Genomic DNA, 16,086 nt, shown 5'->3' with positions numbered 1-16,086 from the left:
TCACCAGGACACCACCCCAAATATGTCATAGCATTCAAAATGAATTTATGATGACTTTACTCTATCAGACACTGCCCATGGGCTAGGGATACAAAGACTAAAAGGAACTGATCCCCATTTTCAGGGAAGTTACCCTGTATCAGGGGATACATGGAGGCACACAAGTATATAGAAAATATGTACAAAAAGCCTCCATGAGGCAATGGGAGGAGGAGCTTCTGGGTACAGAGGTTCTTAACCTGGGGACAAAACAAGCTTGTTTTCCCTTTGTAATATTTTCACAATGACATTTCAATGTAATTGCTCTCCTTTCCAATTTTATACATTTCGATATTTTTATGAAACTTTAGGCATTTCTTAACGCCTGAGTCTTTCTTTTATTGTTTCCTATTTATCATTTATATAGCTTCCTTTGCATTTGTTTGCTTGTTGTCTCCTATATTAGATTATAACCTCCTTGAGGGCAGAGAATGTCTTTTGCCTCTTTTTGTATCCTCAGAGCTTAGCACAGTGCCTGCCACACTTAAGAGAGGTTTATTGATGGATTGATTATACTTTATGGATTTAGAAGCATGATTGTGAGGAGTTCATAGGCCTTTCCAGACTGCTAGAGGGGATCATGACAAAGAAAAAAGTGTTTGGGCCGGAGGACACATGGGAGGTGATGCTTCACCTGAACTTTGAAGGAATCCAAGGCTTCTGAGAGGCAAAGAGCCTAGAAAGAATCATGGGCTGAGTTAGAAGGGATTTTTCATTGCAATACAGAAAGAGTTCCTGAGATTTGGAGCCATCAAGGTTTTCAGATAGAGGCTGAAAAACCATTTGCCAGGGAATTGTTTGGGGATATAGATTAAATAACCACCAAGTACTTTCCATTAAATAATCACCAAGGACTCTCTCATTGCGATTATGTGAACTCCCTACTCTTACAAATGGAGGGTACTAGTGTCTCTCTGAAGGTTTAAGGTTTGGATCTGACCTAGGACTAAGTAGACAAGTCTCTCTCTTCATCTCTCTCCCTTCCTCACTCTCCCATCTCTACATCTAAAGAAAACAAACAATCAAACATATAGACAGAAAATTATATACACACATCAAAATATGTAATAGCAATGGTTGCTGAAGATTTGTGCAGCTCATGACCTTCTCTCATCACCATCCTAAAGGCTGTGTGGTTTCTCCTTCATTCTCAAAGAGGACCAGGAGTTCAGGAAGATGAACTTTCCTTTCACATTCCTTGGGGAATGTGAGGGAAATTGGCTTGATGGGGAGTTCCACAATTGAGATACTAAAAGCCTCAGTCACTCAGGACAGTTATATCAATGACTCTAATGGTTGACGTATAGGTTTGTTTAACTCAGTGGTATTAAATGTTAAGCCCCTAGAAGGCAGGAACACATCCAAGTTATATTTCATGTGTCCCACCACAGGCACTAGTTTTATATATATGAAAGTGTTTTGGAACCTGTGGTACAAGCAGGGCAGGCTTTTGTTGAACTAAGGCTACTTGGTCCAGGCCAGGCTCAATTCTTGTGATTGAAATAAAAATTTACATTATCTTTTCCCACATTCTTTGTCATTGTGATGGGTTTCCCCTTCTCCTTTGAACTACAGGTGAACCAACCAGGATAGGCAGCTGACTGAAAGGTAGAAGTGTTGCCACTTGCATTTTGGAAAAATACGAAAGACTTCTCTGCTTTCTGGGTATGATACAATTCCATTATGTCCCTCTCCTGAAAAAGAAGAAGAAAAAGCCTGTCAGATGGTGTTATAGAATTTCAGAATTTGGGAATGGGAAGGAATCTCAATGGCCATCGAGTTGAACACATACACAAAAAATCCCTACTATGAACTCCAACGACTAGGAACCCATCTTCTCCTGAGGCTGTCTATCTAACTCTGAGACAACTCTAAGTGTTAGAAAGGGTATGCTTATGTTAAGCCCAAATCAGCCTGTTTGAAACTTCAACTGCTTGATCCCAGTTCTGCCCACTGAGACCAAATGGAATGTCAAATCCCTCTTCCATGAGATAGCCATTCAAATACTTGAAGACGGATATAATGACCCCCTCCTACACACCCAAGTCTTTTCCTATCCAGTCTAAGCAGGCCAGGTTCTGTCAATAAATCCTCAAATGACAAGGAATCCAGACCCTCCACCATCTTGGTTGTCCTCCTCTGGCCACTCTCCATTTTATCAATGTGGTGCCCAAAATTGAATACAATGCTCCAGATGAAGAGGGACAAGAGCAGAGTGCAATTAGACTGTCATCCAGCCCTTCTTGGAAAGTATCCCTTTTAAATGCAACCAAAGGTTGTATCAGGTTGTTTTTGGTGGGGGGGGGGGGGTTGGCTGTTTCTTCTCCTGAGGTTTTAATCAAATTAATCCTCCCACTGTCAGGAAGGCCTGAATTCAAATCCTGCCTGAGATACTTGCTAGTTAGGGGACACTAGGCAAGTCACTAAACCTCTGGTCACCTCAATTTCCACATCTGTACAATCAGGATAATAATAGCACCTACTTCACAAGGTTGTTGTCAGGACAAAATGAAATGACGTTCATAAAGTACTTTGCAAACCTTAAAGGGCTACATCAATGCTAGGTATTATTAGTCATTACCATTGCCTCTCAAAGGGCATATCATTTGGCTATTCTATTGTTAACTCCTACCTGTGACTTCCCAGAATACAACTCCTTTTGCTGGCCACCACTCCCTTATGTATGGCACCTTCTCAATTAGACTGTAAGCTCCTTTAGGGCAGGGGGGTTTCTATTTGCATTCTCAATGCTTAGAAGAGTATTTGGCTCATAGAAAATACTCAGTGTTTTTCATTTAATCAGTTATGAGCACCACATTTCAGCAAGAACTTTAAAACTGGAGAGTATCCAGAGAAGAGAGACCAGGATGACGAAAGATGTTAAGATCATATCAGATAGGAAAGAGACAAAGAAATAGGTGGTATTTAGCTTGAAGGAGAACAGCTCTGTGGAGGACATGATATCTTTTTCAAGAGTCATGTGGTCTTTCATATAGAAGAATGCTTTAAATATTCTCTGCTTGGTCCAACAGAGCAGAACTAGGAAGAAAGCATGAAGATTGCAGCAAAGATTCATGATTGATATAAGGCAAAACTGCCTTATGAGTAAAGATTAATTGTGAATAATTAAAGAGGAAATCAACTGCTTTGAAAGGCAATGGCAGGAAGAAAGGCAGAAAGGAAGGAAGGAAGGAAGGAAGGAAGGAAGGAAGGAAGGAAGGAAGGAAGGAAGGAAGGGAGGGAGGAAGAAAGAAAGAAAGAAAAAGAAAGAAAGAAAGAGAAAAAAAGAAAGAGAAAGAAAGAGAGAAAGAAAGAAAGAGAAAGGAATGAAGGAAAAAGGGAGGAAGAAATGGAGAAAGGAAGACAGAAAGGAAGGAAATGCTTTTATTAAGGGATTATCACCTGCCAGACACTGTGCAAAGTACTAGCATTACAAATATCCGCAAGGTACTCACTGCCACTAAGGAACTTCTATTAAAATGCAGGAAGACAACACATAAACCTAGAAAACATATGGACAGTAGATGAGGTTTGGAAATGGCCAGGACATTGTGTGAGGGTCTGCTTTGAGCAAGATAGGGTGTAAGCTCATTTATCAGAACCCAAGAACTTTCATTAAAACCTGAATGACCACTACTTGGTAACACTTTCTAGGAGAATCTTGTTCATATATTGGTTGCACTAGATGACTTCTGAAATACTTTCCCATTCTGAAATTCTATGAGATGCTGTGAAACTCACCTCCAGCTTCAGTTTGGGCTTCCCTTCACTCTCTGCACAGCACAGGCACAGTTTTTAGCTATCCCCAGGTGAATAGGATTGCCTTTGACTTTTTCAAGAGACTCATCTCAGCATGGTGTGCTTGTCAGTATGTCTGGGAATACAAGAACCAGTGACCACAAAAGGTTAAAAAAAGGTGAAGCTCAAGAATCCATTTCTGACAAAATGGAAGGTAATGCAGGAGAGAATCATATATCTAAAGAAAAGAGCAAGGAAATGCCACAGTTGGACTTGAATTTGAGGGATACTGACTTGGAAGTGCCTAGGGAAGGGAGGGAAACTGAAGGACCGAGGTCTATGGAAAATTTCCATTCATTCCTGGATGGGGAGGTCATCAGCTCAGTCATCTAGTCCTCATATTGATTCAACTTCTCCTTGGGACTTTGGAATCCCTGATAGGAATTGTAGCTCTCGAACTCTAGAACACAGTCTTCACAGGAAGCATCACAGAGGGAGGGACCCTCTGCCCTCACAAAAGAGCAATCTCCCAGACTGTTGCTTCATCTGTACCTGCAATTTGCTTTCTCTTATTTCCCTTCAGGTAACAACCTAAACAGGCAGGCTTGGCAGTGTCCTGAAAGATAGTCCTGTGATGATGTGTATGATATTTATGAGAGAGATATGACTCCTGATTAGCTGAAAAACTACTGACAGAGAAGCAGAGAAATGGCCAAAGAGAGAAGTGGAATGAGAGAGAAGGGATTGATTTTTGGCAAACAGGAGCTAGCAAACCAAAATATGTATTCATTGATTCCCAGAACCTGCACTCCCAAAGCCTACTAAGAGCAGTGGGTGAGATTGTTCATGCCTTCATGAGCTGAGATTTCACCTCCCTTCCAAATTCCACAGAACCCTGACTCATATGTATTCTTCTAAACAAATTAATTGGTATAATTCCCCTAATTACTGTTTTACTTTGATAGTCATGTTTGTTCATTATACATGATCATCTTTGATGTAATTACCATTTTGTGGAATGGGATATAAGCTGGTTGAGATTACATCAACAGTTACCCTCTTGTGCTAGGGAAGGACTACTTACTCCCAGAGTGACTAGCAAAAGTGGCTTTTATCCTAAACACCAAGAACACATTGTACTTCTGGTGGGCAAATATCTGATGTACAAGAGATACATAAAATCGTGGACCCTCCTCCTAAAGATTGGGGAGCTAGGGAGTAATCACCCAATCACAAGCATCCCTGTACATGCAGAAAAGGCAAAAGTGGCATTATTCCTAGGAGATGTGGAGTGGGGCATTCCATACCCCAGATCCAATCACTGACACACAATCGCTGGGACCTTGGGTCCAGCTCAACTTGCTACAATAAACAATAGACTTAGATCTAGAAAAGACCTTATGGGTCACCAAATTCAACCCCCTCATTTTATAGATGAAGAGAATGAGACTCACAGAGCCTCCTTTATGTCTAATGACTGCCCAAGGTGCCAAAAGTATTAAGTGCCTAGGGGAGGAGTCTGACACAGGTCTCCCTAATGCCAAATTCATTGATCTATTCACTGTGACACCAAAGTTTGCCTGCAAAAGAATGCCACATGGAGACTCTTCTCTCTCCTGGCTCTCAGAAACTTAGGCTAAATCCATTTGCTCTATCCTTGTGCTCTATTCTGTTACTCTCCTCCCATTACCCCCTCCTCCCAGCCCCATGCTTCCCATAATTCCCTGGCATTAGAACCCTCCCAGGTTGGATTGCAAAAGATCAATCAACCTGAATTTCCCCTCCTTCCTCCATCCTCCCTAAGCATCCTCCCTACTGCTCTTTTGTCTCTGTCTTCATGGAACAGCACAGTGTATCTCTAAAAAAGGCCAGCCTGCCCCTTCACTTACCATCTTTCACTGCCTGGTATAAGACTTTACCCTTCTTCCACCCTTTATGCCTAATAACTCTCCTGTCATCCCTGGAATTTTTTGAGCTATAAGAATCTGTCCCTGGGGACACTATAAATAGAGGGTCACCCAAAGCATGAGACTGCATCAGAGAAAGAGAAAAGAGGACCACGTTTCCCATTCACTTGGGTCCACCAGTTCATCATGAGGAACTGCTATAAGGGTCTTCCCTTGAAGCACCAGGACTTGTTGATTGGTGTCATGAATTTCCAAGCAGTGAGGCTCCTTTAATGCTTTCAAAGGAAAATTATTACAATGTAAATGCCATTGGGTTATTAGGATTAAACCTGACTTAATGGGTTGATTTCCAGAAAATTTGCCAATTCTCTGTTAGCCCATGGAGAAGGATGGACTGATGGCGATGGAATACAGCCCCCAACGCAATCTACACAGGGCCACTTCTCTCTCTCTCTCTCTCTCTCTCTCTCTCTCTCTCTCTCTCTCTCCCTCTCTCTCTGTGTGTGTGTGTGTGTGTGTATACATATATATATGTATATATATATACATACATATATGTGTGTATATATATATGTATATATATACATACATATATATGTGTGTGTGTGTGTGTATATATATACATATATACACATACATATATACATACATACATATATCCTTACTGTGGTGACCAAAGAGCTGTGATGGTGAAGGGGGGAACTGCAGAATTTCAGAGATCGAAGGGAACTTAGGGTCCATCTAATCGAACCCACTCTCAAACGCTGAGTACATCTAGCAAAAATCCGTTCTTTAAAAACAAACAAATCTTTAATGATGAGGGACCCACCACACCAAGAGACAGCCCACTTCCACCTGGGGAAAGCTCTAATTGTTGGAAGGTTTTTCCTGACACTGACTCTAAATTTACCTCTTTGTATACTGTACCTTTTACTCTTCTTTTTGTCTTCAGGGGCAAACAAGATGGGGCTAACCTCTCTCCCCCTGCTAGGCCTTTAAATACTTAAAGACAGTTATTTCCCCACTGAGTCTTCTTTTGTCTAAGCTAAACCTCCCCCATTTCTGCAAACTGTCCTCATGTGGGATGGACTTGAGGCCCGTCCCTCATTGAGCTGCCTCCATGTGGCTGCTTCCAGCTTCTCAGTGTCCTCCTTCATGCCTCAAAAGGAACACAACCATTCGGGGTGAAGGCAGAGTCATAATCACCTCCTTATTCCAGGAAGCTGTGGTTGATTCTCTTAAGCATGCCCATGTCACACCAGGGGTGTGTGTGTTTGTGGTGTGGGTGTGTGTTTGTCTGTCATTATCTCACTGCTGTCAATATCAAGACAGGGAATTGGGCTTCCCTTCTCTGAGTATTCTCCAGTTTATTAAAGTCCTTACTGAGTGAAAGCTCCAGGTCTTTTCCAAGCAAACTCCTATCTGACAATAAAATCTAGTACTTTTAAAGTCAATTTTTTAAAGCTAAGTGTAGGACTTTGCATTTATCCCTATTATATTGATTATTACAAGCATGAAAGCAGTCTTCTAACCTGCCAGGATCTATCTGAAACCTGATTTTATACTTCTGCCTATTGACTATCCCCCTTGTTTCTCTTATCATCTGCAATCTTGATAAGCATCCCATCTGGCACTGATACAAATTTTATACAGCCCAGGGTCAAGAACAGATCCCTGGGGCACTCCAGTAGAGAGCTCCTTCCAACTCCACTTTTTTTTAAATTTTGGATTTGTTCTTACCCAAGTCATGTCTGGATCTTCACGACCCTATTTAAGGGTTTCTTAGCCAAGATACCAGAGCAGTTTACCATTTCTTTCTCCATCTCATTTTACAGAGGAGAAACTGAGGCAAATGGGGTTAACCGACTTGCCCAGGGTCATACATCTTATAAATGGCTGGACTTGAACTCAGGTCTTTCTGACTCCAGGACTGAGCCTCTATCCAGCTAACCATTAATCAATCCTCTTTTGAGTCCAGCCATCCAACCAATTCTGAATCCATCTGAATTCTAACTGCTGTATATTAAAGGCAGTATCTCTCTATCTTTCTCGACAGGAATAGCATGAGATCTTTTATTGCTTTGCCAAATTCAGCTGAATTTTATCTGTGACATCTCCCTGATATTTCAGTCCAGTTACTCCAGCACACTAGGAAATAAATTCAGTCTCACATGGCTTGTTTTGGTTAAAGCCATGGCCATAACCTGTGATCAGTGCAGCTTTCTCTAGCTGTTCATCCAGCATCTCTTGGATGGTTCTTTCTACAATTTTGCAGAAATCCAAGCCAAGTTCACTGGCCTGTAGTTGGCAGAGCAGATCCTACTTTTTCCTTTTGAGGGAAATTAGGACACTTGTCTTTCTCCAGGCCCACAGCACCCTGGCCACTCTTTCTGGTGTCACTGACAGTGCCTTCCCCACATCTGGCAAGAGTGAGCTCACTTGGACCAGGAAACTTGAACTCAAGAGTAGCCCCAGAACTTCCAGGGGTGAAGCCAAGATGGTGGCTGAAAAGCAGAGACTTGCGTGAGCTCCCCACCAGGTCCCTCCAAAAAACTATAAAAAATGGCTCTGAAAAAATTCTAGAACTGCAGAACCCACAAAATAGCAAAGGGAAGCAGGGATCTAGCCCAGGACAGCCTGGATGATCGCTGGATGAGGCCTATCACACATGGAGCAGAGGGGAGTGGAGCTCAGTGTGGGCAGCGGCAGGACCAACCAGACCAGCAGTAGTCTGGAACAGGCCCTAGCACCCTGAATCAGTGAGCTGTGGCAGTTATCAGACTTCTTAACCCACAAACACCAAAGACAACAGAGAAGGTTAGTGGGAAAAGCTGCTGGGGACAGATTTCTTGGTTGGGCCACTGCCCCAAGGAGCGGGGGAGGTGCAGCTACAGAACCACAGTTGCAGTTACTTCCGGCCCCGGGCCCAACTGGTGGGAGGAATTAAGTGGCGGATCAGAGCAGGAGTGCAGAGCTTGCTTAAGATTTGCATCAGGTCCAGGTTGGTGGTTCTCGAGGAAAGAGGAGTGCTGGTGTGGCAGAGCTGGCTATATAGAAATAGATCTGAAATCAACAGCACATCCCCTCAAGCTTGGAACAAAGTACTCTTTGCTCTACAAGCAGTCATACCCCGATGAAAAACTCAAGGGTCAAGTAAGTTGGCTGGGAACATGGCCAGGCAGCAAAAATGCACTCAGATTCAGTCTCAGACTTTGGAATCTTTCTTTGGTGACAAAGAAGACCAAAACATACAGCCTAAAGAAGTCCACAAAGTCAAAGAGCCTACACCAAAAGCCTCCAAGGGGAACATGAGCTGGTCTCAGGCCATGGAAGAGCTCAAAAAGGATTTGGAAAAGGAAGTTAGAGAAGTAGAGGAAAAATTGGGAAGAGAAATGAGAATGATATAAGAAAACCATGAAAAACAAGTCAATGACTTGCTAAAGGGGACCCAAAAAAATACTGAAAAAAAATATTGAAGAAAACAACACTTTAAAAAATAGACTAACTCAAATGGCAAAAGAGCTCTAAAAAGCCAATGAGGAGAAGAATGCCTTGAAAGGCAGAATTACCCAAATGGAAAAGGAAGTCCAAAAGACCACTGAAGAAAATACTACTTTAAATATTAGATTGGAACAAATGGAAGTTAGTGACTTTATGAGAAATCAAGATATTATAAAACAGAACCAAAGGAATGAAAAAATAGAACACAATGTGAAATATCTCATTGGAAAAACCACTGACCTAGAAAATAGATGCAGGAGAGATAATTTTAAAATTATTGGACTACCTGAAAGCCATGATCAAAGAAAGAGCCTAGATATCATCTTTCAAGAAATTATCAAGGAGAACTGCTCTGATATTCTAGAGCCAGAGGGTAAAATAGAAATTGAAAGAATCCACCAATCGCCTCCTCAAACAGATCCCAAAAAGAAAACTCCTAGGAATATTGTTGCCAAATTCCAGAGCTCCCAGGTCAAGGAGAAAATACTGCAAGCAGCCAGAAAGAAACAATTTGAGTATTGTGGAAAAACAATCAGGATAACACAGGATCTGGCAGCTTCCACATTAAGGGACCGAAGGGCTTGGAATACAATATTCTGGAGGTCAATGGAGCTAGGATTAAAACCAAGAATCACCTTCCCAGCAAAACTGAGTATCATGCTCCAAGGCAAAATACGGATTTTCAATAAAATAGAGGACTTTCAAGCTTTCTTAGTGAAAAGACCAGAGCTGAATTGAAAATTTGACTTTCAAACACAAGAATCAAGAGAAGCATGAAAAGGTAAACAAGAAAGAGAAATCATAAGGAACTTACTAAAGTTGAACTGTTTTGTTTACATTCCTACATGGAAAGATGATCTGTACGATTCATGAGACCTCAATATCATAGTAGCTGAAAGGAATATGCATATATATATATATATATATATATATATATATATGTGTGTGTGTGTATACATATATATACATATGTGTGTGTCTATGTATGTATATATGTAGGTGTGTATATATATGTGTGTGTATGTATGTATACACACACACACACAGAGGGCACAGGGTGAGTTGAATATGAAGGGATGATATCTAAAAAAATAAAATCAAATTAAGGGATAAGAGAGGAATATATTGAGAGAGGGAGAAAGGGAGAGATAGAATGGGGTAAATTATCTTGCATAAAAGTGGCAAGAAAAAGTGGTTCTCTAGGAAGGGAAGAGAGGGCAGGTGAGGAGGAATGAGTAAATCTTGCTCTCATCGGATTTGACCTGAGGAGGGAATACCATACACACTCAATTGAGTATCTTACCCCACAGGAGAGAAGGAGGAAGAAGATAAAAAAGGGGGGATGATAGAAAGGAGGGCAGATGGGGGGAGGAGGTAATCAAAAACAAACACTTTTGAAAAAGGACAGGGTCAAGGGAGAAAATTCAATAAAGGGGAATAGGATAGGAAGGAGCAAAACATAGTTAATCTTTCACAACATGAGTATAGTGGAAGGGATTTACATAATGATACGCATGTAGCCTATGTTGAATTGCTTGCCTTCTTAGGGAGGGTGGGTGGGGAGGGAAGAGTGGAGAGAATTTGCAACTCAAAGTTTTAAAAACAGATGTTCAAAAACAACAACAAAGAAAAAAGTTTTTGCATGCAACTAGGAAATAAGATACACAGGAAATGGGGCATAGAAATTTATCTTGCCCTGCAAGAGAAGAAGGGAAAGGGGGATGGGGGGGGAGTGGGGTGACAGATGAGAGGGCTGACTGGAGAATGGCGCAACCAGAATATACGCCATCTTGGAGTGAGCGGGAGGGTAGGAATGGGGAGAAAATTTGTAATTCAAACTCTTGTGAAAATCAATGCTGAAAACTAAATATATCAAATAAATTAAATTTTTAAAAAAATCCTTGAGCTCTTCCAAGAAGGCTTTTTGGACTTGTGACCAATTCATGTTTTCCTTTGAGGTTTTAGATGTAAATATCTTGACAATGTTGTCCTCTTAAAAAAAAAGAGTAGCCCCCTTTATATCTTTTTGCTTACCTTGGCTATCCACTCCCAATTCACCATTATCATAGAAATGGATAACTGGATCTATGATGTCTCCATTCTTGGAGGGCTTGGTGTCAGCTGGGAGCAGTGCGAGCCTAGGACAGGCTTCCCCTTGCCCCACCCTGGGAGCCCAGACAAGCATGCATGGGGGAGACGAGGGGCCACAGCTATGTCTCACCTAGCAGTTCTATTGGTCTTGGTAAACCTGAAAAATAGAATAGAATAGAAACATCGATATCTACACACTGTGTTATTTCCCAGTTAAAGGGGGCATGATATCCTTCAATCAATGGATCAATAAGTAGTTCTACTATGTCATAGTCCCCATGCCAGCCCTCAGCTTAAATCCTAACAGAGGAGATAACATACGAAGAGTTCTCTTAATGTCAGAGGATTTTTCAGCAGTAATGTGAATTTACCTAAGACTGGGGGGAGGGAGGGGTGGAGACAGAAACGGGGCTGCCTCCTGTGGAGGGAAGGGGCCAGCACACAGTTCAAGGACAGGGGCAGAGAAGCAAGAATAAGAGGAGGAGCAAGCAGAAGGAGGGTCAGCACCTAGAGGAAGAAGCGGGGGAGGGACTGGGGGAACATGTAGGAGTCAGACGGACACAGACAGGAGAGGACAGACATGCTGTACTGGAGGGAAAACAGACAGGAAGGTGTGCAGACAAAGTGGGGTAAAGGTCTTCTACCTCAGTGCAGGAGGTCTCAATGCAAGGCTGCCATCCCACCATAGCAGTCGGTGTCTCTACTTCCTCCAACCTTCTGCTTTGTCTTTGGACTTTCATTTTTAGGGAGGTGTTGTTTCTTTTGGTGGGAGAAGGACATTGAGAGGCCACAGAGCACCCACACCAACAGGGAGGATGGGGAGAGAGAGCAGGGCACTGTACAGCAAAGTTAACAGAGTTATTTTATTTGAATACAGATTTCTTTCAGAATTCATTAAGAAAAGTCAAATTTGAGTCAATTTCTGTAAAGTGAGAACTGCCTATACAGGATGGTACAGAATGTGTACAAACTTAATTTTTGCTAGTTTGGGGAGGGAGAGATGCCTGCTGCCAGGGGGAATTATAAAGCCTCCACCACAGGTGGAGCTGAAAATTAAATGTTATGAGACATGTGTCTTCCATACCCTGGTTAGAATTTAGGGGGCTCTCATGTCTTCCCATATGCATGACTACTGGATTCTCTCAAACTATTTTGGGCAAACTTAATAGCCCACAGTGAACTTTAACCTTCTCCTCTCCAGGGTGGATACAGATCATACAAACAGAGCTGCAAAAGATCATAGTGACCAACAAGTCCAAACCGTTCTGGAAAATACAGCCTGAGATATTTACTAGCTGTGGGACCCTGGGCAAGTCACATAACCTCTTTTTGTCTCAGTTTCCTCAATCATAAAATAAGGATAATAATAGCACCTACCTACCAGAATTGTTGTGAGGATCAAATGAGATAATGTTTGTAAATCACCTGGCACATAGTAGGTGCTATATAAATGCTGGTGGTTGTACATAATAATTATTATTATTATGTGAGGAAACAGAGGCCCAGGTATATTAAATGACTCACCCAAGAGCACACAAGCAGTGAGCATCTGAGGAAGAATCTGAAGCCAGGTTCTCTAACTTCAGAAACAGTGAGCATTCTTGGCATTGCCCCACCCCTAACTAGCAGCAGAGCCAATATTGTCGGCCATGTTGTTCCTTACCTGCCCCACCTGGATCCTGGCTGCTTATATTCATGATAAGAGTTTCTCTGCTCCTAAAAAGGGAGATTGAAGGTAATTGATTTGTGGGACTTTCTCCAGGCCTAGACCCAGGTATAGCCCCATGCTTAGCTTTACCTCAGCACCTCTATCCAGAGAGGGATGGGTGAGGAATGAAGGAAACAAGGATTTATTAAGAACTATAGCAAATAGACCTAATAAATGCTTACTCCCTGTTCTTTCTTCCCCACTGACTCTAGGCCAGGCTAAGCACTTTACAAATGTTACTGTGCTAAGCCTCTTACAAATATTATTTCATTTGATCCTTGTCACAACTCCTGGAAGTAAGGGCTGTTATCATCCCCACTTTTCAATCGAGGAATTTGAGGCAGATAGAGATGAAATTACTTCCTCCAGGTCAAATAGCTAATAGTGTTTGAGGTCAGATTTGATCTTTGGTCTTCTTGACTCCAGGCACAGCACTCCAGTGTGCCATTTTGCTGTGCTAGGTTGAGTAAGCCCCCTGAGCCATGGTTCAGCAGGTCATGACTACTGGCCTAAACAGATTCCCAGATGGCTCATCTGCCCTGGAACCCCTGGGCATTCTGCTCAGCTTCCTCAGCAGGGATCTACCCATGACCACAGGTCTCAACTCTCATATCCCTCAGAGTAATAGGTGGGACAGCAGACCAGCCCTCAAGAATATGCTCCAATCCTGGAATGTTGCACCTTTCCCATCTTAGGCAAACCTGTCATTAAGAGTTTACACACTGAACCAGTTCATTAGCCAATCCCACTCCCAGTAAGCAGGGAAGGGATCTACTTACCCGGTGGGACAGAATGGAACCTATAAGCACAACCCAAAACATCCTGATAATAGAAACACTTAGGCTCAGACCCACAACCATCCTTGGAACCCAAGGGACAGCAGTGAGAGAAAGATGCAGAGACAGACAGTTTTCAGCTGCTGGGGGATCAAAGGTACCTGATGCAACTGCTCTCTCCAATTTCCTGAGCTCCTAGGCTGGGATGATTTCTTTAACTTCCAGTGAGATTTTCTGGGGCAGCCTGGCCTTTTATCCAGTTGAAGAACTGGGTGGTTCAGTAGCTTGGGCTGGGACACCTCCTAACTTGGAGCTTAAGGAGAAGGATCTGAGGCTGTTCCCAGTGATGTCAAAATGTTGAGGAGGTGGCTGGGTGGGGAGGGCTGGGTAAGCAGCAGTGGGAGGAATTGGGCTGCATGCTAAAGGTTCCACCTGAGTTTAACTTTGAAAAATCCCTAGATACATGTGTTCCTGGCAAGGAGCTCTTTCCTTACAGAAAAGTGGGAAAAAAAATTTTAGAGCAATTTCTCTGAGAAAAAGCCCTCATTTCTCAAATATATAGAGAATTGGGTCAAATTTTTAAGAATATAAATAATTTCTCATTTAATAAATGGTCAAAGGATATGAACAGGAAGTTTTCAGATGAAGAAATCAAAGCTATCTATAATCATATGGAAAAAAATGATCTAAATCACTATTGATTAGAGAAATGCAAATAAAAATGATTCTGAATTACCACCTCATGCCTATCAGGTTGGCTAATATGACAGAAAAGGAAAATGATAAATGTTGGAGAAGATGGCAAGGGTTGGGGGGGTGGGAAGAACACTAATTGGAACACTAATGCATTGCTGGTGGAGTTGGGAACTGAGGCAATGATCTTAGAGAGCAATTTGGAAATATGCCCATGTGTATACCCTTTGATCCAGCAATACCACTGCTAGATCTATATTCCAAAGAAAAGAAAAGAAGAGGAAAAGAAAAGAGTCCTATATAAACAAAAATATTTATACCAGCTCTTTTTTGGTGGTGAGGAATTGGAAATTGAAGGGATGTCCATCAATTGAGGAATGGCTAAACAAGTTATGGTGTATGATTGTGATGAAGTACTATCATGGTATAAGAAATGGCAAGTAGGATGATTTCAGAAAATCTAGAAAAATTTACATGAACTGATGAAGATTAAACCAAGCAGAGCCAAGAGAACATTCTACATAATTATAGCAACATCGTATAGCAATGAATGACTTAGCTGTTCTTAACAATACAATGATCTAAGACAATGCTTGATAAAAATGCTATCCTCCTCTAGAGAAAGAACTGATGGAGTCTGAATGCAGATTGAAGTATATTTTTAACTTTATCTTTCTTTGTTGATTTTTTGGTCTCTGTTCTCTTTTGCAACACGGCCAATATGGAAACATGGTTTGCATGACTGTAAATGTATAACCTATATCAAAGTGCTTGCCTTCTTAAGGAGAGGGGAAGAAATGGAGGGAAGGAATTTGGAACTTGAAAATTGTAAAAAAAAAAAAGAAAGAAAGAAAGAAAGAAAGAAAGAAAGAAAGAAAGAAAGAAAGAAAGAAAGAAAGAAAAAAGAAAAAGAAAAGAATGTTAAAAATTATTTTCTGCAGTCAAAAAAAAAATAAACGACTTTGGAAGCGGAAATGAATGAATGAAAAGAATGATGAGAGTTGTGTAATTCGCATGGAGACCCAGAACAGGGATAGATAAAGTGCGCAAACAACCACTTTAGGGGGTTTAGAGGGGAGAATAAGAATTTTATATAAACTGGTGTCAAGAAGGGAGGGAAGCTCTTCAGACCTGAAAAACTGCTGAATTTCCTGGGGGCTGAGGTCACTGACTTGGTTGCCTCACCACCTCAAGAACTGCCCTTATACAGGATACCCCAAAAATATGCTGAAGATTAATTTGCTCTAGGACTTCTGAGACATCCTGTGTATTGTTGCTGTATGTTTCTCTGACTTTGTTTAGTGTTTATTTCTGTTTAGCAAAAAAGGGGCATGGGGAGGGAGTTAGCCAGGTGGGGGTTGGTATTTGCTTCATTGATTCAACTTATTTATATCCAGAACTTTCATTTGGATCCAGTCTATACCTGCTCTAAATAAAGGCTAGAAATTTAGAATAGGCCAGAATATGAAGGGCTTTAAAAGTCTAATAGATATCCAGGTGTTATAGTGCATGCCTATAATCCCAACTACCTGGGAGGCTGAGGAGTTCTGAACTACAATGGGCTAGGCCAGTTGGAGTCCACACTAATGATGGCTTTAAAATTGTGAGTCCCGCTTTTTGGGGGGCAGAGCCA

General features: G+C 41.7%; 1 protein-coding gene across 1 annotated transcript; it reads right to left on the bottom strand.

Moving 5' to 3' along the window:
• Nucleotides 1-1,523: 1,523 nt before the first annotated feature.
• LOC118842702 (interleukin-36 beta-like) lies at nt 1,524-7,928 on the bottom strand. Its single transcript, XM_036750092.1, has 4 exons — nt 7,856-7,928; nt 5,852-5,959; nt 3,781-3,836; nt 1,524-1,733 (listed from the first exon to the last, which is right to left on the bottom strand). The coding sequence occupies exons 1-4, from the start codon at nt 7,926-7,928 to the stop codon at nt 1,524-1,526; spliced, it is 447 nt and encodes a 148-aa protein (XP_036605987.1).
• Between the last annotated feature and the right edge of the window lie 8,158 nt (nt 7,929-16,086).

The sequence above is a fragment of the Trichosurus vulpecula genome, chromosome 3, assembly GCF_011100635.1.
Source record: "Trichosurus vulpecula isolate mTriVul1 chromosome 3, mTriVul1.pri, whole genome shotgun sequence".
NCBI lineage: Eukaryota > Metazoa > Chordata > Mammalia > Diprotodontia > Phalangeridae > Trichosurus > Trichosurus vulpecula.
This window is presented reverse-complemented; position numbering and strand designations above follow the sequence as displayed.

Coding starts and splice junctions, on each gene's coding strand:
- LOC118842702 (XM_036750092.1), bottom strand. CDS start 7,928: ATGCTGGATGAACAGCTAGAGAAAGCTGCACTGATCACAGGTTATGGC. Junction 5,960..7,855: donor CTTTAACCAAAACAAGCCAT/GTGAGACTGAAT, acceptor TTCCTTTGAAAG/CATTAAAGGAGCCTCACTGC. Junction 3,837..5,851: donor TGATGAACTGGTGGACCCAA/GTGAATGGGAAA, acceptor CTGGGGATAGCT/AAAAACTGTGCCTGTGCTGT.